The sequence below is a fragment of the Lithobates pipiens genome, unplaced genomic scaffold (genome assembly GCF_037356315.1).
Source record: "Lithobates pipiens isolate NorthernLeopardFrog02 unplaced genomic scaffold, aLitPip1_a1.2 Scaffold_18, whole genome shotgun sequence".
Lineage (NCBI taxonomy): Eukaryota > Metazoa > Chordata > Amphibia > Anura > Ranidae > Lithobates > Lithobates pipiens.
Genome location: NW_027507758.1, coordinates 270,842,293 through 270,868,449, shown reverse-complemented (window position 1 = coordinate 270,868,449; position 26,157 = coordinate 270,842,293). Strand labels below are relative to the sequence as shown.

The following is a 26,157-nucleotide window of genomic DNA, read 5'->3' as shown; positions in this document are numbered from 1 at the left end:
CTGTTATAAAATTTTGTGAATAAGTACGTTTTCATCTTCACTAATGGGCACTGTCGAGGCTGCCCTGACGGTCACTGATAAGGCGGCACCAATGAGGTGGCACTGTTATACAGCACTGATGGATACTCATAGGTGGCACTGGTGGGCACTGATAGGCGACATTGATGGGTACTTATGCGTGGCACTGATAGGCATTGCTGATGAGCACTGATTGGCATCTGCCTGGGCACTGATTGGCGTATCCCTGGTGGTCCAGGGTGGAATATCTGGTGGGCGTCCTTAATGGGCATCCCTGGTGGTCCTGGGTGGACATCCACAGAGGGACTGCACTGATACACAATCAGCGCAGACCCCCCCTGTCAGGAGAGCCACCGATCGACTCTCCTCTACATGTGTCTGTCAGACACATGTGAAGAAAAGCCAATAAACGTCTATTCCTGTTTACACTGTGATCAGCCGTGGTTGGACACTTTGAGATCGGTGATGCAGTGTGTCAGACTGATATGCCGCGCCACCAATCGCCATGCTGGGCGCCCCTCAGGCGTGTGACCGTGGCTTATCTTGCTGGACATCATATGACGTCCAGTCAGGATAACTGAACCACCGCCCAGCCGTCATTTTGCTATAGGCCAGGCGGGAAGTGGTTAAATAGTGTATAAAAATGATTTAGATTATTATATTTATTTCCCCTTGTTCTCATGGCAATATGAAGGATTTGAAATTATTTTTCTGTCTCGTTCACAATGGTCACCAGGACAATTACAGAGGTTATTCTTGCCAGCGAGCAAAGACACAGACAGGAATAACAATTTGGTAGAGTGTCTAGCCCCTCCCCTTGCTGTCTAATAAAAAAAAAACATTTGCCTTTATATACTGTACACTTTGACTGAAATAATTAAATCATGAAAATAAGAGATTCACATAAGAGATTCACATGGTTGTTTGCATTTCCACACTTTGTCCCACATTATTATGCCGCGTACACACGAGCGGACTTTTCAACATCCAAAGTCCGAAGGACTGAGTCCGTCAGACTATCCGATCGTGTGTGGGCTGCAACGGACTTTTGACTCGCCAAAGTCCGAAGGACTTTAGAATATGGAACATGCTTCAAATTTTTCCGAAGGAACTCCGCCGGACCCGGTCCCCTTAGAAAAATCCGCTCGTGTGTATGCTACTCCGACGGACTAAAACCGACGCTAGGGCAGCTATTGGCTACTGGCTATGAACTTCCTTATTCGAGCCGAGTCGTACGTCATCACGTTCGAATCCGTCGGAGTTTAGTGTGATCGTGTGTGGCCAAGTCTGCTCAGCCGAAAAGTCTGTCAGAACTCCGTCGGAATTCCAGCAGAACTCCGACGGAACTCCTTCGGAAGTCTGACGGACATAAGTCCTCTCGTGTGTACGGGGCTTTAATCTTCATGATGCCTTTTAGAATAAACCCAGTATTGTGCTATTTGGTTGTGTGGTTTGCTTCCTAAGTTGCATAGCTTTTGTGGAAGCACAACACATATAAACACTGGTTTATTTTAAAGGAGAACTTATGATTCTTTAAAATGATGCAGGCTGAAAAGCTTTTTATATGGTGTCCAATTAGGACATAGTTAGCTTTGAGGTGATTCTTCATTAAATAGCATCTAGGCTAGACTGAAGAAGTACTGGTGATGTCGTGAAGTCTGATCATCACACGCAAATATCTTGCTTAGGCATCAGAATCAGTTGTCAGATTCTGTTCTGGACTTTTTCACAGAAAGCATACTTTAATTTAGATTGTGTTTTAAAGATTACATTTTAACTTACCTGAAATTGAAAAATGCTGGTGAAAACATCTGAAATGCAGGTCAATTGTTTTCCAGTACATTGCATTACATTGTTAGAGAGCAACAATTCTTTTTTTCAGATCCTCAGAGTTATTTGCCACGAGGTGCCACGTTAAACATTCAGTGACCAGTATGAGAGTGGTAACAGCAAATTTAACAGACCTGCTCCCCATTCACACCTGGGACCTTGTAACACTATTGAGTCACATGACACCGGGGGGGTGGCTAATCAGGGCTGATTTGGACATTTTCACTTAGGGGTGTGCTCACTTTTGTTGCCACTGGTTTAGACATTATAGGCTGTGTGTTGAGTTATTTTGAGGGGACAGCAAATTTACACTGTTATACAAACTGTACACTCACTACTTTACATTGTAGCAAAGTGTAATTTATTCAGTGTTGTCACATTGTCACATGAAAAAATAATTACAAACATGTGAAGGGTGTACTCACTTTTGCTAGATACTGTGTATGTATATATATATATATATATATATATATATATATATACACATTGCAGCTGGCTATTGGTTTAGCGGGGTTATGCTGTAACCCCCCCTTTATATTTTTACCCAATGTACTGCTTACAGGCTCTGTAGCATTGTATTCTTTGGTCATTTGGACTCTATTGTTTTAATAGTGTAGTTGGCTTGGGTTCCTTTGCTGGAAACCTGGGTTTTGGAGTCCAAAGTTGTGCTTTTTCAGATTAGGAATACAGGATAACTGAGGATAAATTATTTTGGTCTGCTGAAGTTTTAAGGGTCATCGGGATTTACTATTGCATGAGGATTTATTGATACTTGGAGCAATTCTAACCAAGTTTGGGAGAAGATATGGAAATTTAGAGCAGGAATGAGGAACATGCTTGGCTAATGTCCTAAAGAGAACCCCACATAGTTATTTATGTCTGTCATTTGTTTTTGAATGTTCTGTTTAAAAGAAAAAACAACAATGTTTTATTTTTTTGGCCTTGTTTCGTTGAATGTCTGAGACAATACAAAAAAATGGTTTTGTACATGCCAGACAACACAATAGTCATTGCACACATCCATTCAGATGTAAACATTCTCTCCACATCAACATTTAAAATGTTCTTCTTAATTTTTTAGGATGTTAATTTATGCATTAGCATTGATAGGGTTGATACATAGGGGTGGATTTACGAAAGGCAAATAGTGCAGTTGCACTATGCAAGATAAGTTACTCCAGAGCTTAGTAAATGAGGGGAAGCTGCTGATTTTCATCATCCAATCATGTGCAAGCAAAAATAGTTTTTGTTTTGTTTGTTTTTTTCATTGCATGTGATTGGGTATTTTTTGCAAAGTGAAGCTTCAGCTCATTTACTAAGCTCTGAAGCAACGTCGCTTGCAGAGTGAAATGTGGATTTACCTTAAGTAAATCCACCCCATAGGGTTTCTTTTGTTAGTGATCTTTCTTCTCTGGGTAGGATTCATGGAGCTCATTTGTAAAGCTCATCCATTGAAATTTATATTCACAATGCTGTTTTGTAGCCTGTGGGCCACGAGTATTCACTGCACCTAAAAGGTCAGATGAGTATGACTTGTACACTGTTTTTAAAAATATTGCTAAAAATAAGGCTTTAGGTCACCGCCCTAAAGGCTTCTAGCAATAGCGGATTGTCCTCAAATGAAAAACTGTGCTGAGGCTTTGAGTAGTTGATAATGTTGTTTTGACACATACTGTATATAATATTGTTCAGCTAATATGCTATCACATTATGTGGCTTAATGTAGGTCTGAAAACATTCCACATGCCCTCCCTTCCTCCCTTTAGTCTATAAGTGCTGCTGTAATACATAGCCACAAAGTTAATAGCAAATGGCCATATGCTAAGTAGGAAGGTAAATTGACTTAGACCATGTAGAGTTTAACTGGAACTTTACATGTTCACTGTTTGCTGAACAGGCAAACGAAAGTCAGCCAAACCTCTGGCTGCTGCAGCTGGAGTCATGCATTTAGTGGCTGTATCACTACTGCCACTAAATGAATGATTTTTCACTTCTTGGTTGCTAAGACCATGGCAGCCACCCGAGTCCTAGCAACCAAGGAACCTGTGTTGGCTGGCCATCTGCATCCTAGCAGCTGATGAAAGCACTGGTTGCTAGGACTGCAGGTGCACAGTCATTGCTTGTGCAGGGCTTGTGTTTTTTTTTTAATTATTTCTCGAATGCCCAGCAAACCAAATTTTGCTTGGATTACTCATGGTGCTTATAAGTTAAGTAAATAAAGAGTAGCATAGACCTTTCCCACCTAGTTTCAGCACAGCAGAGAAACCAACAGAGTATCCTGAAAGCAGTTGTCATAGCTAATATAATAAAATATATAGGATTATGTTGCTATTGTATTATTTCTACCTCTTTAACCAGTTCGGCTCCAGAGTATTTATTTTTGACATACATGTAAAAATCGTAATTTTTGACAATAATATTACTTAAACCCCAAGAAAATTATATATTTTCTGAAAGCAGAGGTCCTGTAGGACCAAAAGGTGATAGTTGAAAAGTTTTATGTCAAAAGATATTTGAGCAACTGTTTATAGAATGCAAATTTTCGAGAGAAATATAAATAAAATTAATTTTAGTGCAAAAACACACAACATAATACAGATTTTTTGTTAAAATATAAAAGACAAGTTTGCATCAAGTAAATAGATACCAAACATTCGATGGCGCTTTAAAAAGCCTTTATAGCTCATCAGTTTAAAGTTAATCAGGTGCTCTTGTGCTAGAATTATTGTTCTCACTCTGACATTCGTGGCGATACGTCATACATGTGGAGCAACCACGGTTTACATATGCGAGCACATCTTGGGCTTGAGTTTGCACAGATGTGCGGCTTCAGAGAGAGAACCTGGAGCCAACAGTACTAATGAATCTGAGAGTGTATCTTTAGTGTCTGGTTAACACATATTAAATGTAAGTGGAATACTTTCTGTCATGTTTAATAAACACTGAGACATTTTTACACTATGAATGCCTCTCTTTTCTCCACATATAGGTGAGAGAATGTGATGAATATAGATAAATGATAAAGACCTATCTCTTATGTGCTGGAGGGGATCCTCTGTTTGTCAAGGGAATCAGCTTTATCCATTTAATCAAAGAGACATTTTATCACATGAACTAACGTTTAGATTGGGTGTTTACAGCTTTGTAAATGGTGTGCTTCAAGGGAGCCATGAAGTGATTAATTTGGACTACACTTTTTTTTTTTTTTTGCTTTGTTTGCACCACAGTATTTGGAAGATAATAACAAGTGGTTAGATTGCAAGGACTGCACATTGTTGTATTTTGCACCTTACATGAACTTTTTGCAATTTATGCACTTTTGTGAATATATGTGAACATACAGTATATAGCTATATATATTTTTTTACTTTGCATATAGAAACCAACAATGTTTAACAGATTTTACATTTTGGTCACCTATTTTTTTTTTTTGGCATGGGAATTTAATTAATAGTCAGTTTGGTTTGGTTTATTAAGATTTTTTATTTCACATGAATTGATACTAGGGTGGTATAGCGCGGTTACACATATACATATATTCACACTAAAAGGGAACTTGGATATCCTGCCCACTGAGTAATTGAAATGTTAAGGGCCAGAGATACATTACTGGCCCTTTAAAGAAGTGGTAGTTGGCATTGCTTACATTATAGCACATTGAATAGATGCCAGTGTATTTGTGGCATTCAGCACTGCAGTTATACAGCATTAATAGGAATACATCTGAGACATTATTTATATCTACATAATTTTTTATCCAAAGACATTGGTACATATGTCAGCATGTCTTAGACCCCTTTCACAAACGCTGCTATTTTTAGCAGCGTTTTGCCGCTAGCGGGGCGCTTTTACCCCCCACTAGTGGCCGAGAAAGGATTAAAACCTCCAGCAATACGCCGCAATAGCGGCGTTTTGCCGGCGGTATTACAGCGCTTCCCCAATAATTTCAATGGGGAGCAGCGGTGGAGGAGCGGTAAACACACCGCTCCTTCACCGCTCCAAAGAAGCTGCTGGCAGGACTTTTCCCTGATGTCCTGCCAGGGTACTGCTGTAGTGTGAAAGCCCTCGGGCTTTCACACTACAGACAATGGTGCAGCTTTTTTAGGGCGGATTGCAGGCGCTATTTCTAACGCTATGGTGTGAAACGGGTCTTAAAGTGGAAGTAAACCCTCCTATCATTTTCAGCCAAGGAAGCTGCCATTTGGACCTGTGTTTAATCTTCAACTGCCATATTGTTGCACATGTGATCAGTTATGACACCAGCCATTGGATGCACAACCAATGTGACAGTTACATTCCTGGCATGCCGGGAATGTAACTGTCTTTTGAAACTTTTAATCTAATGGGTTTACTTCCACTTTAAGTGGTTGCCTAGTCTTTTGAAAGCTTGTTATTTTCTAATAATTTTAGTTAGTCTCAAAAATGTATCACTTTAATAACCTTGTTTGTCTTTTCTACCTGTGTACTTATTCGCGGCTTGGTACATCACTTTTCTCTTGTTTGCTTCTCTTTTTTTTTTTTTTGCTATTCAAATATATCATTTTCTTTGCTTTCTGCAGATTATTTAGAAATATCCACCTCTACAAATCTAAAATAAATCTTCAGCAAAATCTGACCAGCAAATTTACAAATGTATAAATTTTTTCCTGTGTTTGGTTGTCATATTCCCCTCCTTATCAATTTGCCCCTATGTTTAGCAAATGTGTAATATAACTGTTAAGGGAAAATGTATAAAGAGCAGGAAGCTTTAGAAATATATAAAGAAGCAGTCATGTTTCTCATTCAATGGTGGAAGGATCTGGTAAATACCAGTAAATTTTAATGCAATTATCTTTATTTACATGGCATTTGATGTGTGGTGAACATGTGTAACAGTGAGAGCATGAAAATGATCTTTCATAGAAATTCAGGACAAAACACCAGTGAAATCAATGGTTTGCCTTTTAAAAAAAATGGCAAACATCTGTGACCAAAACATCTCCAACTGTTCATCAGTATGAATTACCTTCAAGATCACTTTCAGCTCTAATTCAAACATATCTATACACCGAAGGTGGTAAATGTTTTTGCATTGTGGGTTAAATAATTGGTATCTTCAGTTCCTCTTTTATCATTTTACAGTCTCATGCACCAAGTTAGCAGAAAGAAATTTTAATACTGCAATGTTTAACAGTTTTGTGCCTTGTGGTGCACTAAAATATAGAACTGCTTTTCTTTAACATTCTCAGGAAATACTGCACGTATCTTTGCACCATGAATGTGTTGCTTTTTCTTCTTTACAATATGTAAATCAGGGGTCACCAACCTTTCTCAACTTTAGAGACTCCCATAGAATATAATGTGTTTTAGTAATCTGCAGTGAATATTAAAAAAAAAACTAAAATATTACCTGTTCATAATATGAAATTATACCGTGTAAATTAGGCCGGGTGGCTTAATGCTTTTGGGATATGTATAATGACGCAAGTGTTTAGGCAGGCATGAATGGAGCATCTGTTTAGAGGCTGGTGAGAACCTGATCTATGAGCACCACATGTAGTTCTCAAGCATTTCATTGAAGACCATCAGTTCAGGCAAGAAACATCACTGTAATAGCACTAAACAAATGTAAAGTGCATAGATGTACCATTTAACCAACATATAAAAATGTCTTAGAGGTCCCATTGTGTACAAAAAATAGTCCCTTATGCACTTTTATGCACGTACACATTAAATCTAATATTTTTCCACATTTGCAAAAAATAATATAAACTTTCCAGTTTTAAAGAGAAAGATAAAACCTGGTTATGCTGGTCTATTAGTTATTGTACATTATTATATTGTTATGAGTGGACTTAGTTAACAACAGCATGAAAAGAGGTCTCACTAATGGTAACCATGAGGGAGCAGGGGGGTAAGTTCCAAGGCACACCAAGGTTTCTGAAAACAGGGTCCACTTTTCACTTGATTGAAGGAGGAAAGCTGAAGAAATAGTAAAAGGAGGAAGGAGGGAGGGGTGCCAGCTATTTAAATTAAATTTAAATCTTTTTTTTTAAAAGCCTGGAACAGGCTGTTTTTTTTTTTTAGATAATATTTAACCTACTTCCCCATACTCTTTTAAAAAAAATAGAGAAAACTAATTTTCATTGGAATAGATGACTTAACACATTAATGTCAAGCCAGCAAAGCTAGAGAAATTATACCAAAAATATCAATGATATGGTTGTTGCACATAAAAACTAAAATTATAGCCCTTGCCACAGCTATATTTTTTTAATAACCTGAAACAACCTTTAAAACAATGCTTTATTTAGTATTTAACAAAGCTTCAGATATCATAGAGTCTACAGGGGAAATAGCATACAAAGCTTGTAGAGATTAACTAAACGTATATATTTAATAGCTGAATCAAGTTTTGCCTTCCTTGAAACATAATAGAAACAATAAAGCAAGTATTGATCACCTGCAACATTTAACCATTTTTTTTTATTTTTAAAGCTTCTAAAAGCCAGACTATTAGTAGAGAGGAATTGTTATGCTTAGCTTCCAAATGCAACAATACCAGTTAAAATGTTGTAAATGATCTATAGCTAACCTTACAGCCTCACATATATCTGTTTTATTTCAGCTCGCTGGTTTCATCTATGCCTGTTATGTCTTGAAATGTATTTCTGAAGAAGAGGACAGTTGTAAGTATTCATACTTGTGACATATTATTACACTGACCATTAACTTTCGTGACATGCTGAGAGCATAAATTTAAAATGTGCTCAAATTTCTTTTAATACAAAGGATTTGTGTAAGAGCAATAGGCCGAGAAGAATCAATGACATTGCCAAGTTGATATATGATACATTCTATATGTAGAATATCAGAGGATATAATAATTTAAAAAGTAATTGCAATTGGCACAAAGATACTATCCTGAAATTGGGTTTCTGACTTTGTGCACTGTAGTAAAACAAGAGAAACATTTTTGTCATTGTGATTTGGAGCCTAATTATCTAAATAAGTGAGCTGGTGACCCTTGCCTTGAGGAAACTAAAGTAAGTGCACTTTAATGAAAAACTTGTTAAGTCTATTTACTTAAGAACTGGCAGAAAGCTGAACTTATCCCCAGATAGTTATACATTGGGCCATGATGCGTTACATTGGAAGGTGTTTCTTAGGAATAAAATGTAGAACTAAAGCTCTACAAAAGAGTTATCTACTGATCACTGCAGAATATACTGAAGCTATGCTCACAATGATCTTTACATTGTTGCTGGTGGGTTTTTCTTCTTAAAATTAAGCTATTTCAGGATGATATTCATCAAAGTTTAGTGTGGAGTCAAAATGTCTGTATGCCTACATTTATTGTGGGTGTGGACAGGGTAGGATTTTTGCATAGGCAAGCCAGACCATGGCCTAGAACAGCAAGACAGACAGAGGCTGCACAAAGGTCCTACTCATCACGCTTCTGACAGTTTTTCTTGTACAATAAAAGGATACAGGATACTGACCTTCCCACTAATGCCATCCAGCTCTTCCTTGTTGCTACCATTGTCTGCATCATTTGTTTGGAGATAGAATGTGCCGTGTTTTTACAGTATACCCATTCTTGGCCCAACACCTAGAACCTACTTTGTAGAATCTAGCGTTGCTTTTGGCTCTTCAAACTGTTTATCTTTTGATTGTTTTTTTCAATTCAGACCTTGAACAATTTATCTTCAATGGATAGACATTCAGTGGCACAAGGATTTTGTAGGGTATTCTATTTTACAGTTTGATTTCCATGAAACAGTCACTTTTAGTGAAATAAAATGGACAACAAAGCAAAACTAACCACCCAAAAGCTTAATATTTGTAAAATAGTCATACTGTTCACATATAGTGTGATGACCAATGTTTTTCAGCACTGGAAGAATATGAGTTACTGCTAGCAAAAAAATAAAATAAAACTATTGTTTTCTGTTGTCCTATTCACACAGTCCAGAGCTGTGGTGCAGAGAGCTGTGATAAAATGTGGACATACTACAATTTATCATAGTGCAGAGGAAGGCACCGCATGTCACTATAACTGTCAATTTGTGAATGCCACATACCAAAGGGAGCTGTGTAATGTGCTAAAATGGTCATCACACTGCCCCCTACCACAAGCTCACTGGAACAGAAAGCTGCCCGCACACCAAACTGCTGTGGTGCATTATGAGATATCCCTTAATCTTGTTGATAGCGAATGTCAACAGTTAAATAAGGATACAGAAACTAGGGGCATATTTATAATGCAGTAAATGTGATATTCACCAAACATTCACTGAAGATGAATCAATCACTATAATTTGAAACACATGTACCATGCTTGGCGAATATATTACACTTACTGCTTGGAATGTGCATAGTTTATCAAATCAAATTTTCAAAAAAATAAAGCAAACCACAAAATTGGAGGTTTTAGATATGATTAACCTTTAAAGAAGAGCATTTAAATTCCTAAAGGTTTTGGGTACTAAAAATGCATTAAGGAGATGTAAAATAAGTATGCTCACCTCCCCTTACTTCCTCGCTGGTGTCAACATCTTCTCCCAGTCATTTTGCAGCCTCAGGATCTTCAGTCATCTTTATTGGCTGGGCTGGAATAATGTAACTCCTGTGAATGCACACAGGTTTTATTTCATTTTGGCACTGAGGTGTGCTGAAAATATTCACATGCAGTTTATAACTATAGCTGTAATGAACAGTCCGATTCCAGTACATCTTTATACTACAAGTTTATAAAAATAATCTGATCGGTCATTAACATAAGTAAGACCTCCAAATCCAATTTCTTAAAATACTACCCACTTCTATATGACTTTCCTGTTAACGGTTGGAAACACAAGTTAGAAAATACAGCTAGCACACTGATATTTTGTACATTAAAAAAACTACAACAATTTCTCTGCAGTTTTAATTGTAAAAAGAATGTCCTCATCATAAGCTCACCATGTGTGACAAAATAACACATTATGTAATGCCTTTCTTTATGTAAGTACAGAAAACTTACCAGTGTTCTTATTTCCCTGCATGGTTACTTCACAATAGAGGTAAAAAGGTGATAGGGGATAGCTCAATAGTCCCTTTACCTCTAAACAACACTTCTCTAGGCAAGAAACCTTCTGGTGGCTTGCTGTAACAGTAAGAACACTTTAGGTAACTTCAGTTACGGAGGTGAAGGTCTAATTTCACCAATAATTCCCACTATCCCACAGCACAATTAAAAGTAATGAAAGTTTCCTCTATTTACCTGTGCTAATAATATCCTGCTGAGACAAATTTTCTTTCAGAGGACACTGGGGATCAGAATGAGTAATTCGATTTTAAAGCTCTTCTTTTCATCTTCACTCTCCAGTTGAGAAAAAAAGGAAATTTTTCACAGCAGCCATTTTGTCTTTCTATAGTTTAACTTTGGTCAAAAAACAGCTAAGCTGTTAATAGACATTAGATGGCAGTCTTTTAATTAGGCTATTTTCAGTTAGTTCAAGCAATGATCTGATGTCTGTAAAGTATCTTCAGGCATTACCAGGTGAGGCAGGGTTGAGAACAGTGATGAGAAAACCTTTTTGATGAATATTTTTTTTCTCTCTGCCTGTAACATACAGTGCCTCCACTACCTCTCTTCATAGGATAAATACAAAGAGGGATTATAAACAAAAAAAAAATTGATTTGCAAATGTCTCATCATTCAAAAAAAATAATACCCATGATGCTTTTAATATATGTGTAATGTCAGTTTATATGTGTTGCCTTTCACAAAGCCAGTGTAACATTCCCTAACATTTGGTCCTAACATAAAGCTAGCCACAAGGATATTCAACCATCAGAGGATTTACAAATAGTGAAAACAGCCTAACACTATAGTCTAAGTCCCTGGATATTCCTGTGCAAACAACTGAAAGAATTTATGTTCAGCAAAGTAAACCTTCTACTGCAGTATTAACCTGTTCATATCCACGCTATAGCCGAATGACAGCTACAGCGCAGATCTGCTTTGCCAGGAGGCCGCCTATTGACGTCCCCCCCTTTTTAAAGCTGGCGATGCCCCCCTGAAGGTGCTGTGATCACCTGAGTCAATAAGACTTGGTGATCACAGATCCGAGTAAGGGGCCGATCCAGTGACAGGTGATCATGTGATGTAAACAGAGGATCAGTGGTAGTTTTTTCTTTTCTTCTCACGCTGACAGCATGAGAAGAAAAAAAGCTGATCGCCGGCTTCTGTTTGAAGGGACATCTTCCTGAAAAAGGAAGAGCCTCTGTGCCCACCAGTACCGCCTGCCAATGCCAGCAATCAGTGCCACAAATCAGTTCCCACAGTACATCAGTGACACCTATCAGTGCCCACAAGTGCCACCTATCAATGCCCACCAGTGGTGCCCATCAGTGCTGATCAGTGGCCATCACTGCCACCCATCAGTGCCACCTATCAGTGCCACTTATTAGTGCCACTTATTAGTGCCACCTATCAATGGTCTTCAGTGTGGCCCATCAGTGTTAGCCATCAGTGCCCACCATTGCCATCTATCAGTGCCCAGTAGTGCCACCTAACAGTGCCCATCAGTGCTCATCAGTGCAGCCTATTGGTGCCTATCAGTGCAGCCTATCAGTGCCCAACAGTGGAGCCTCATTAGCGTACATCAATGAAGGAAAAAAATTACCTGTTTGAAAAATTTATTAACAAAATATAAAACGGTTTTGTATTTTTTTTTTTAATCTGTCTCTTTTAATTTTTTTAACAAAAAATCAAAAACCCAGAGCTGATAAAATACCACCAAAAGAAAGCTCTATTTGTTGGGAAAAAATTATAAAAATTTAGTTTGGGTACAGTGTTGTATGACCGCACAATTTTCTTTCAAAGAGTGGCAGCGCTAAAAGATGAAAATTGGTCTAAGCAAGAGGGGGGTTTAGGTGCCCAGTAAGCAAGCGGTTAAAGTGGTTGTAAAGTCACATGTATTCATTACTTTGATTCTCTCTGTTTTAGGCTCCTGTTCAGTACAGTGTGTGTGCGTCCCTAACATTTTAAGGCTAAATACCTTCTTTGAAGAGCCCCAAGTAAGTGGTTACAGTGGGAGGGGCAGAGATTTCCCTCTGATGAATGTAAGCTAGCAAAGGGAGGTCACATGTTTGCACAGCAAGGCTCTGCAAAGAAGGTATTTAGCATTATAATTGTTTTGTAATTGTAATACCACACTGTACAATGGGTACACTTGGATTTCACTCATGACAATTTACTACAAAGTTAGCAATTTCAAGCCCAAGAGATAACAGATCAATCCTGGATGAATTATTCCATCCAAAACTAGCATTTTATTTTTTAAAGCCAACACTTTTCTAGACCACATGAGTCATGAGTACATACTTAGAATAAACTATGCTTAGCAAACAACATATCAAAAAAGATTTGAGGTTTAGGATCTAAGAAATTAGACATTTAAAAAAAGAGTTAGGAAATATGTATGTTCAAGAAATTTATATGACCACTGTCCACCTTTGAATTGTCTATTTTCTGTGTATTCTGCTTTTGGTTCTCTTTTCCACTCCCCATAGTATAAAGCGAGTTTAACCTGCAAAGTGTGACCACACTGCTTGACATCTGGACAGGAACAATGCACTAAACATGTGCCTGACCTACCTTGTACAAGACACATGAAGCATTGAGCTTTGGTTTCTGAACTTATCCTGAAAAAATTTATTATTGGCAGCAACTCAAGGAGTAATGCATTTCAGCTTTGTGGCTTTATTCTTTTTTCAGAAAGCAGTGAAAGGATCCCTAATTTATCCTGGTTTTAAATGGCATGATGCATGATTATTTAAAAAAAGATTTACACACTTTACAGCACAGATAAATAGATTACAGTAATAAATAATACAAATTAAGCTAATCCTAATACATGGCGCTTAGTGAGAATCATGTATGACAAATAAACAGTGCGCGGTGTCTAGTTAAAAGTGTATCAAAATTCACAGATCAACTGGTTCACCAAAATCGCATAGTTAACAAATATTCATTTATTATAATAAGTTAAAGATTCCAACAATTAAAAAAAAAAACACAAAATTGTAAAAACAATAAAATACACGGCTTCAATGTACATATTCATATTCCTATCAAGATTATAGATTGTTTTCTGTCTCCCCTCAAACCGATGTGTTTCAGGTCCGTAGCCTACCTTCAGGGGTATTTTACAGGAGACGCACCATTGCAAACATTTTCTATCAAAGAAGACAACATTACGATAGTAACATAGGCAGAGTATACAGTCAGAGTTTCATTTTTGTTTAATTGTTAATTAACTCTAATACTTACCACTAAGAGGTTAGGGTGTTTGTAGGCCATGTAGATATTTAAAAGAAAGAAAAGAGGAGTATTGCAACTGCTTGGGTAAAGGAACCACTGGGGCATCCACACACCTGGGTCCCCAGAAAGCCCACACGGAAATCCCCACAAAGAGGCCACAGTTATCCAGACACCAGGGGTAAGCGGGTAATCTAAAAGATATTAACCACTTCAGCCTCGGACCAATAAATACCTTAAGGACCAGAGGTGTTTTTGCAATTTCGCACTGCGCTGCTTTAACTGGTAATTGCGCGGTCATGCAATATTGCACCCAAACGAAATTTGAGTCCTTTTCTTCTGACAAATAGAGCTTTCTTTTGATGGTATTTGATTGCCTCTGCGATTTTTATTTTTTGCGATATAAATGGAAAAAGAGCGAAAATTTTGAAAAAAAATGATATTTTCTTCTTTTTGTTATAAGAAAAATCGAATAAACTAAATTTTAGTCATACATTGAGGGCAAAATTTATTCAGCCACATGTCTTTAGTAAAAAAAATGTCAATAAGCGTATATTTTTTGGTTTGCGCAAAAGTTATAGCGTCTACAAACTAGAGTACATTTTCTGGAATTTACACAGCTTTTAATTTATGACTGCCTATCTCATTTCTTGAGGTGCTAAAATGGCAGGGCAGTACAAACCCCCCCCAAATGACCCCATTTTGGAAAGTAGACACCCCAAGGAAACTGCTGATGGGTATGTTGAGCCCATTGAATATTTATTTTTTTTGTCCTAAGGGATTGAATAATGACAAAAAAAAACAAAAAAAAAGTACAAAAAGTTGTCACTAAATGATATATTGCTCACACATGCCATGGTTATATGTGGAATTGCACCCCAAAATATATTCCGCTACTTCTCCCGAGTACGGGGATACCACATGTGTGGGACTTTTTGGGAGTATAGTCGCGCACGGCATCCCGAAAACCAATCACCACCTTCAGGATTTCTAAGGGTGCAAATTTTTGATTTTACCCCTCACTACCTATCACAGTTTCGAAGGCCATAAAAAGCCAAAATAGCACAAAACCCCCCAAAATGACCCCATTTTGGAAAGTAGACACCCCAAGCTATTTACTGAGAGGCATGTTGAGTCCATGGAATATTTTATATTTTGCCACAAGTTGCGGGAATATTACAAACTTTATTTTTTTTGCACAAAGTTGTCACTAAATGATATATTGCTCACACATGCTATGGGCATATGTGAAATGACACCCCAAAATACATTCTGCTGCTTCTCCTGAGTACAGGGATACCACATGTGTGGGACTTTTTGGGAGCCTAGCCGCGTACGGGACCCCGAAATCCAAGCACCGCCTTCAGGATTTCTAAGGGCATAATTTTTTTATTTTACTCCTCACTACCTATCACTACCTATCACAGTTTTGACGGCCATAAAATGCCAAGATGGCACAAAACCCCCCCAAATGACCCCATTTTGGAAAGTAGACACCCCAAGGAAACTGCTGATGGGTATGTTGAGCCCATTGAATATTTATTTTTTTTGTCCTAAGGGATTGAATAATGACAAAAAAAAAAAAAAAAAAGTACAAAAAGTTGTCACTAAATGATATATTTCTCACACATGCCATGGTTATATGTGGAATTGCACCCCAAAATATATTCCGCTACTTCTCCCGAGTACGGGGATACCACATGTGTGGGACTTTTTGGGAGTATAGTCGCGCACGGCATCCCGAAAACCAATCACCACCTTCAGGATTTCTAAGGGTGCAAATTTTTGATTTTACCCCTCACTACCTATCACAGTTTCGAAGGCCATAAAAAGCCAAAATAGCACAAAACCCCCCAAAATGACCCCATTTTGGAAAGTAGACACCCCAAGCTATTTACTGAGAGGCATGTTGAGTCCATGGAATATTTTATATTTTGCCACAAGTTGCGGGAATATTACAAACTTTTTTTTTTTTGCACAAAGTTGTCACTAAATGATATATTGCTCACACATGCTATGGGCATATGTGAAATGACACCCCAAAATACATTCTGCTGCTTCTCCTGAGTACAGGGATACCACATGTGTGGGACTTTTTGGGAGCCTAGCCGCGTACGGGACCCCGAAATCCAAGCACCGCCTTCAGGATTTCTAAGGGCATAATTTTTTTATTTTACTCCTCACTACCTATCACTACCTATCACAGTTTTGACGGCCATAAAATGCCAAGATGGCACAAAACCCCCCCAAATGACCCCATTTTGGAAAGTAGACACCCCAAGGAAACTGCTGATGGGTATGTTGAGCCCATTGAATATTTATTTTTTTTGTCCTAAGGGATTGAATAATGACTAAAAAAAAAAAAAAATGTACAAAAAGTTGTCACTAAATGATATATTGCTCACACATGCCATGGTTATATGTGGAATTGCACCCCAAAATATATTCCGCTACTTCTCCCGAGTACGGGGATACCACATGTGTGGGACTTTTTGGGAGTATAGTCGCGCACGGCATCCCGAAAACCAATCACCACCTTCAGGATTTCTAAGGGTGCAAATTTTTGATTTTACCCCTCACTACCTATCACAGTTTCGAAGGCCATAAAAAGCCAAAATAGCACAAAACCCCCCAAAATGACCCCATTTTGGAAAGTAGACACCCCAAGCTATTTACTGAGAGGCATGTTGAGTCCATGGAATATTTTATATTTTGCCACAAGTTGCGGGAATATTACAAACTTTTTTTTTTTTGCACAAAGTTGTCACTAAATGATATATTGCTCACACATGCTATGGGCATATGTGAAATGACACCCCAAAATACATTCTGCTGCTTCTCCTGAGTACAGGGATACCACATGTGTGGGACTTTTTGGGAGCCTAGCCGCGTACGGGACCCCGAAATCCAAGCACCGCCTTCAGGATTTCTAAGGGCATAATTTTTTTATTTTACTCCTCACTACCTATCACTACCTATCACAGTTTTGACGGCCATAAAATGCCAAGATGGCACAAAACCCCCCAAATGACCCCATTTTGGAAAGTAGACACCCCAAGGAAACTGCTGATGGGTATGTTGAGCCCATTGAATATTTATTTTTTTTGTCCTAAGGGATTGAATAATGACAAAAAAAAAAAAAAAAGTACAAAAAGTTGTCACTAAATGATATATTGCTCACACATGCCATGGTTATATGTGGAATTGCACCCCAAAATATATTCCGCTACTTCTCCCGAGTACGGGGATACCACATGTGTGGGACTTTTTGGGAGTATAGTCGCGCACGGCATCCCGAAAACCAATCACCACCTTCAGGATTTCTAAGGGTGCAAATTTTTGATTTTACCCCTCACTACCTATCACAGTTTCGAAGGCCATAAAAAGCCAAAATAGCACAAAACCCCCCAAAATGACCCCATTTTGGAAAGTAGACACCCCAAGCTATTTACTGAGAGGCATGTTGAGTCCATGGAATATTTTATATTTTGCCACAAGTTGCGGGAATATTACAAACTTTTTTTTTTTTGCACAAAGTTGTCACTAAATGATATATTGCTCACACATGCTATGGGCATATGTGAAATGACACCCCAAAATACATTCTGCTGCTTCTCCTGAGTACAGGGATACCACATGTGTGGGACTTTTTGGGAGTCTAGTCGCGTACGGCACCCCGAAAACCAATCACCACCTTCAGGATTTCTAAGGGTGCAAAGGCCATAAAATGCCAAAATAGCACAAAATCCCCCCAAATTACCCCATTTTGGAAAGTAGACACCCCAAGCTATTTACTGAGAGTCATGTTGTCTGAACGAAAAAAAAGAGATTGATCGGTGGGTATGCCCACCATTAGATACCTCCCTTCATCCACCCACTTCTAATGATGGACATACATGCACCATTTATATATGCCGAAGCATGGGGGCATCCTCCCGCAAAAAAGTTATGCCGCGTACATACGTTCAAACTTTTCCATGGGCAAGCCCCCTGTCGGAATTTTGACCGTATGTACGCGGCATTAGGAGCAAAATCACTCCTCCACCCCTTATGCCCCCATGCTTCGGCATATATGCTCTTTTTTAACTGTGGTGGTGAAATCACCGCCTACAGCACTGGAGTCACGGCTTTATGTATCGTGGGAGCAAACGCTGTTGCTGTCAAGATAAATAAATCCGCGCTGCAGCTGAATGGCGTACCTGCTAAGCAAATTATGGTTAACGTTAAAACAAAGTAACATCCCAGTAAAACCTTACCATACCATACCTGCAAAGCAATTGCCAAAAAAAACAGTAAAAAATAAAACATTTTTTAACACAACCTGTGCCTAAAATATATATATGCCGAAGCATGGGGGCATCCTCCCGCAAAAAAGTTATGCCGCGTACATACGTTCAAACTTTTCCATGGGCAAGCCCCCTGTCGGAATTTTGACCGTATGTACGCGGCATTAGGAGCAAAATCACTCCTCCACCCCTTATGCCCCCATGCTTCGGCATATATGCTCTTTTTTAACTGTGGTGGTGAAATCACCGCCTACAGCACTGGAGTCACGGCTTTATGTATCGTGGGAGCAAACGCTGTTGCTGTCAAGATAAATAAATCCGCGCTGCAGCTGAATGGCGTACCTGCTAAGCAAATTATGGTTAACGTTAAAACAAAGTAACATCCCAGTAAAACCTTACCATACCATACCTGCAAAGCAATTGCCAAAAAAAACAGTAAAAAATAAAACATTTTTTAACACAACCTGTGCCTAAAATATATATATGCCGAAGCATGGGGGCATCCTCCCGCAAAAAAGTTATGCTGCGTACATACGTTCAAACTTTTCCACGGGCAAGCCCTCCGTCGGAATTTTGACCGTATGTACGCGGCATTAGGAGCAAAATCGCTCCTCCACCCCTTATGCCCCCATGCTTCGGCATATATGCTCTTTTTTAACTGTGGTGGTGAAATCACCTCCTACAGCACTGGAGTCGCGGCTTTATGTATCGTGGGAGCAAACGCTGTTGCTGTCAAGATAAATAAATCCACGCTGCAGCTGAATGGCGTACCTGAAAACATGAAAAATGGTTAACAATAACACAGTAAACAGTAAAGTATAAAAAATTTGAGAGAAGAGAGAGAGAGAGAGAGAGAGAGAGAACAATAAAACGACAACTATTTTTGGTTTTTATATTTTATATTTTTTTTGGTTTTTTTATTTTACTTTTTTTTTTTTTTTTTTTTTTTTTATACACTTTTTTTTGAACTGTAAACTGTAACTGTAACGGTTCGGGTCTCTCAAAATGCGATGGCATCTTGGGAGACCCTGTGTTAGTGTGCCTAGCCTGTGAAATGCTGTACCCTACGCTAATACTTCACTCGTTCATGGTAGCGTTCAAAACACTCACCCTGACAAAGACCAGGCTGGCCAGGACAGCGTGGACAATAAGAACGGGTGTCACGCCTATATCCGCGCTTGCTACAGACACGACATCTTTTTTGGGGGGCTCGTTGGGTAGGGGTACTCGGGAGGACATAAGAATAATGCCTCTCATACAGCCGGCTTACTGCATTTGGTTGGGAATGGTGAGGTACAGAACCGTCTGGAAACAGAAGCTCTGTGACAACCTCTCTTTGGAAGAAAAGAAAGGTTAATGTTCCGCCTGAAGCTTTGTATAGCACAAAAGCATTCAGCAAAGCCAATTGAAATAAGTAAGCAGACACTTTTTTGTACCAGCGTCTGGTCTTACGGGAAGTTAGATACGGCGCTAACATCTGGTCATTGAGGTCCACCCCTCCCATATTTTTGTTATATTCGTGGACACAGAGGGGTTTCTCCACAATACCAGTCGCCGTAGAAATTTGGACCGTCGTGTCTGCATGAAGGGAGGTAAGAACGAAAACATTCTTATTATGCCTCCACTTCATAGCGAGCAAATTATTACACCGATAGCAGGCTCTCTCCCCCAGCCTAAGACGGGAATCTACAAGCCGCTGGGGAAAGCCCCGGCGATTAGGTCGCACGGTGCCACATGCTCCAATCTGATTATCAAATAAATGACTAAACAGTGGCACGCTGGTGTAATAGTTGTCCACGTACAAGTGGTACCCCTTTCCGAATAAGGGTGACACCAATTTCCACACTATCTTGCCAGCGCTTCCTATGTAATCAGGGCAGTTCTCCGGCTCTACGTAACTATCTTTACCCTCATAAACCATAAAGCTCCATGCATAGCCTGTGGCCCTGTCACAGCACTTATAGAGCTTGACCCCGTACCTGGTACGCTTGTTGGGAATGTACTGTTTGAATGACAAGCGACCAGTAAACTTAACCAGGGACTCATCAACGCAGACAACTTTTTGGGGAATAAACAAGTCTGCAAAACGTTGGTTGAAGTGGTTTATGAGGGGCCGAATTTTGTAGAGCCGATCGTATTCAGGGTCTCCACGTGGACGACAAAGTTCATTGTCACTGAAGTGCAAGAACCGCAAGATCTGCTCGTATCGTGCCCTGGGCATGGAGTTAGAGAACAGGGGCATGTGGTCAGCCGGATGCGTGGACCAATAAGCCCGCATCCGCATAAATTTGTGTGTGCCCATGTTGAGGGAAAGGCCCAAAAACGTCTTAAATTCGGAAACCGTAACTGGTTTCCAATCTCTGGCAAGAGACGGCAACTGGGGATTAGCGGCGATGCGTTGACCAGCATATAAATTGGTTTGGTCCACAATAGATCTATAGAGATCTTCCGTGAGATACAGAGAATAAAAATCGAGTGGCGTAAAATCATCTGTATCCACCTGAATACCGGGTTGGGCAGTGAATGGGGGAAGTACGGGTTCTGCAGAAGTGGTGGGCACCCAATTGGGATAGGCGAATTCTGCAGGAAGGGCACTATGGGTACGACGGGCCTGTCTTTGTCTTCTTCTTCTTGGTGGCAGCGGGACACTACTTGTGCTTGCCACCTCGCCAGCTTGAACTGCACTTATGGGACTCGCCACGTCACCACGTGATACTGCAGTGCTGGATGTACGCCCAGGGTGTACTAGGCCGCTGGTGCTTGCCAGTTCACCAAAAGGATGAGCGGCGCTAGTACTGGCTCTATACTCCATACGAGGGACTTCCGGTTCTTGCACCTCAACAACATCAGAAAATCGGGGTCGGGTACGCCTGACAATAGCAGGGACCTCTTCTTCGTCGTCAGAGCTATCTGACATGGAGGCGCTGTCCTCTACAGGTTCGTATTCTGAGCCTGATTCTGACAGATCAGTGTCTTCCTCTTCACTATCTGTCATGCTCAGAAACGTGTAGGCCTCTTCACTAGTGTACCTTCGCTTTGCCATTTTGGGCTCTAAATTTAGGGGTACAGTAGTGAGACTCACAGGTAAAAAAGCACCTAGCCTGTCAGCGACTGTATAAAACGCTACCAAAAAAAACTGTTAGCGATCGCAGGGATCAGGCCTGACTCTGCGAACGCTGCAGTTATGTGTGTTGTGTTTTGTAAGTGACAGTGATCGATCGATACTGCACTTGGGTGGGCTGGGCTGGGCTGGGCTGGGCAGAGGGGCAAAACGCAGGTGCTAGCAGGTATCTGGGCTGATCCTGCTAACAATGCGTTTTTTTAGAACCCTAAATTGCTGGGCACGCTAGTATAGATCTGATCAGATCAGATATTGATCTGTTCGGATACTATACCACTAAGGGAGGTGTATGCTTTGCGCGTGGGTGTTAGCGGTGCTGGCACTAACCTAGCACTGCCTGGGGCGACGCAGACCCTTTCTGACCCTAAAACCAAATTTATATCACCCGCCGGGTGATCAGGGGGTTAAACCTTTATTAGGTAATAAATGGCGGGTGCCCTGATGCTATAAAAAGCGAACTACCAAACCAGCGTCACCCGTAACACTTATACGGTGATCACTGGTGAAAGGGTTAACTAAGGGCAATCAGGGGTTAAAACCTTTATTGGGTATTTATATGGGGGTACCTGAAGCTTTATAAAAAGCTGACGGGGAACCTAAATAACTAAATAACTAACTGGCTAACCAGCGTCACCAGTGACACTTATGCAGCGATCGCTGGTGAAAGGGTTAACTCTAGGGGCAATCAAAGGGTTAAAACCTTTATTAGGTTATATATCGGGGTACCTAACGGTATAAAAACCTGGCGTTGAACCTAAAAAAAAACTAGCTTCCTAGCGGGACCAGTGACACTATTGCAGCGATCAGAAAAACGATCGCTTAGTGACACTGGTAAAAGAGGGTGAAAGGGTTAACTGGGAGGGCAATCAAGGGGTTAAACCTTTATTAGGGGGGGGTAGGGGGCTACCCTGGACCTAAAGGGGCCTAACACTAGCTGCCCTGACACTTTTTACAGTCACAACTGACACTAAATGTAGTGATCAATAAATAAATGAACACTGCATTAGTGACACTGTGACTGGGGGGGGGGGGCGGGGGGCCGATCGGGGGGTGATCGGGGGGTGACTGGGGTGAAATGTGTGCCTGTGTGTACCTATGTGTCAGTGGACTGTTGGTGCACTTACTTGCGTCTTCACTCCTCGCTGTCCGGTTCAAAAAGACCGCCACGAGGAGTGTGACATCACTTCCTCCCCCTGTGTTTACATTTTCACAGGGGAGGAAGTTCGTCACTGGCCAGGAGCGATCGAGAGGGGATGGGCGGAAACCAACGGCCATCCCCTCATCGCCGATCGCTCCGGCACCGAAAGGGACCGCCGTATCTAGCGGGAGGGGGTCCGATCGGACCCCCCACCCGCTAGAAGGCAATCACGTACATTTACGTGATTATGCCTGCCTGTGCCATTGTGTTGACGTACATTGGCAATACGGCGGTCCTGAAGTGGTTAAGGTGCTATTCAATAGGAAAATGCATACTGGTAAAACAGGGGAGGGGAGGGAGGGGGGGTGTTTGCCATAATTAAGTTGTGCACACCCATACAGCACAGGTATGACCCCACTATACATGCATTTCAAAATTACCTGTATAGTTATATCCTATAGAAGATCTGTTACTGCCTGCCCTCACAAGAAAGTATGGTTACAGTCATGTGTGGACCATCAAAGGGAGTACATCCCTATAATGAATAAGTACAAATCAAATGTGTATATTATCCATGAGGCCATTTAAAGTCCTATCTATATCACAATCCAGGGTTTAACTTATATATTGTATATAGAGGCAGTCTCCCTCACACTCAATGTGTAGGGAGGGGGAGGAAGAGAACAGACCCCCCCAACCCCTCCTAAGTACCTCCTTTGTTGTAGAGATCCGCCCATCTTGCATTCTCCCAGGCACAACATTAGTTTCAGGCTAGTCTTGGATCTAAATATGGGGCCAGCAACATTGTCACTGTGCATGCGTGGGATGCAGTCAATGGGACCAACTGTCCCAGAGTGCACTTTGCCGCCCCCACAGGCAGCTCCAAGAACATCAGTGCTTAAAAGCGGCCCCACCAATTGAACCGAGCCTCCCATTGGACTGGGGGAGGTCATCCGAAAATGATCATTCATTATAGGGATGTACCCCCTTTGATGGTCCATGAACTAATGTAACCATACTTTCTCATGAGGACAGGCAGTAACAGGTCCTCTATATGATACAACTATACAGGTAACTTTGAAATGTATGTATAGTGGGGACACACCTGTGGTGTATGGGTGTGCACAACTTAATTATAGCAATCCCCCTCCCCTGTTTGGTATGCATTTTTCTATTGAATAGCACCTTACTACCTTTTATGTTACCCTCTTACCGCTGGTGTCCAGATAACTGTGGCTACTTTGTGAGGATCTCCATGTGGGCTCTAGGGACCTGGGGGTGCGGATGCCCCAGTGGTTCCTTCACCCAAGCAGTGGCAATACTCCTCTTTTCTTTCTTTTAAATATCTACATGGCCCTACAAACACCCTAACCTCTTTGAGGTGGCACAGTGGTGTAGTGGTTAGCACTCTCACCTAGCAGTAAAAAGGTTCAAATCCCAACCACGACACTACCTGCCTGAAGATTGCATGTTCTACCTGTGCCTGCATGGGTTTCCGCTGGGTACTCCGCTTTCCTCCCACACTCCAAAGACATGCAGGTAGATTAATTGGCTTCTGTCCATAATTGGCCCTAGTGTATGGGTGGGGACCAATGTGAGTGTGCAGTGTACAGGGAGAGGGACAATTGTAGACACTCACTCGGGTTGAATTGGATGGACTGGTGTCTTTATTCAACCTTGCTAACTATGTAACTTGGAGGTGGTAGATATTAGAGTTAATTAAACTAAAATGAAGCTCCGACTCTACACTCTGCCTATGTTACTATGATAATGTTGTCGTCTTTGATAAAAAATGTTTGCAACAATGCTTCTCCTTTTATTCACTTCAGCCCTGGAAGGATTAACCCACTTCCTGACCAGGCCATTTTTTGTGATACGGAACTGCATTGCTTTAACTGACAATTGCACGGTCATGCGACGCTGTATACAAACAAAATTTACATCCTTTTTTCCCACAAATAGAGCTTACTTTTGGTGGTATTTGATCACCTCTGCGGTTTTTATTTTTTGTGCTACAAACAAAAATAGAATGACAATTTTGAAAACCAAATTTTTTTTTAACTTTTTGCTATAATAAATATCCCAAAAAATGTAAAAAAACTAATTTCTTCATCAGTTTAGGCCAATATATATTCCGCTACATATTTTTGGTAAAACATTTGCAATAAGCATATATTGAGAGGTTTGCGCAAAATAAAGGATATATTTATGGCATTTTTATCATAATTTTTTTTTTTTACTAGTAATGGTGTTGATCAGCTATTTTTTGCGGAACTGCGACAGATCGGACACTTTTGACACTTTTTTGGCAGCATTGACAGATCCCTGTTCTGCCTCTCTGAGTAGTGATCGCTGGTCACCAGCAGATATCGTGCCCATCCACCACGAGTATTGGCTCCGGCGTCGCACCCGTTTTAGCTCCTAAAGCGGCCGCCATACAGCTACAGCGATTCATGCAGCAGTGCCAACCTGCCGCCATACAACGGCGGCTGGTCTGCAAGCAATCCCATTGGTGCCAGCATTAGCAGAGAGCGCACAAGCATATCTGTGCTCATACACAAAAAATGGGCACCCGCAGATCTGCACTTGCGTACTCATGTACATCTGCTGGGAATATAGTCTCATACAAAGGTGGCCACTCTGTCTATCATCTACTGCTGGCTTCCCACTAACACCACTCTGCACACACACTGTCTAGCAAAGCCACTGATGCTTGTCGTCATCACCAACAACTTCTTCCAAGGCTCCATAGAAACCTCTCCAACATTCCTTGAAGAGAACACTCACAACAATGATGATTTACCAGACATGGAAAAAGCACTATACAATGTGAACACTGTACATCCAAACTATAGATAATATATATATTAGTACATTTTCAAGCCCATTCTAATTTTAAGTATTTTGAATAAAACCATTCTAGTGATACATATATAAAATGAAGATTATGTCAAAATAGTTTACAAAATACATTTCAAAATTCTACTGAATAAATCAATAGTTAAAAATAAAAAAAATGGTTATGAGAAACCAAATACCCCCTTACAATCACTTAGAACTCAATATGACAATCCCATGTTAAGCCATTTAAAATTAATTACAATAGGGAATCTGTGTGGGCAGTCTTATAGAAACAACGGCTGTCTATGCTGATGATCTAGTCCTCTTTCTACAAAATAATGGAAGGACCCTAACAAACTATGTATAAGAACTATAACGGTACACAATTTTTGTAAAAAGGATCAAAAAATATTAAATATTTTTTTATGCTTTTTACAAAAATTGGGTACGTTATAGTCCTTATATTTAGTTTGTTAGGGTCCATCATTTTGTATACCATTGTTTAGGATGAGGTACCAGACCTACATGGCCATCAAATGAGGGCCTCTCATTGAGGTCTTCCTGACGATTTCCTATTTTTATAGTCCTCTTTCTGCGGGATGCTGGACTCTAATTGCACTTTCTATTATGGATG

The 26,157-nt window shown here is 40.3% G+C and overlaps 1 protein-coding gene across 3 annotated transcripts in view; it reads left to right on the top strand.

Moving 5' to 3' along the window:
* The window catches only part of NKAIN2 (sodium/potassium transporting ATPase interacting 2), a 1,500,295-nt gene that overhangs the window by 1,326,096 nt on the left and 148,042 nt on the right, over positions 1-26,157 (top strand). For all 3 annotated transcript variants that reach the window (XM_077486956.1, XM_077486954.1, XM_077486955.1), the window contains exon 5: positions 8,456-8,516. In XM_077486956.1, the coding sequence (XP_077343082.1) occupies positions 8,456-8,516 (61 nt within the window). The remainder of the gene's footprint in view (positions 1-8,455; positions 8,517-26,157) is intronic.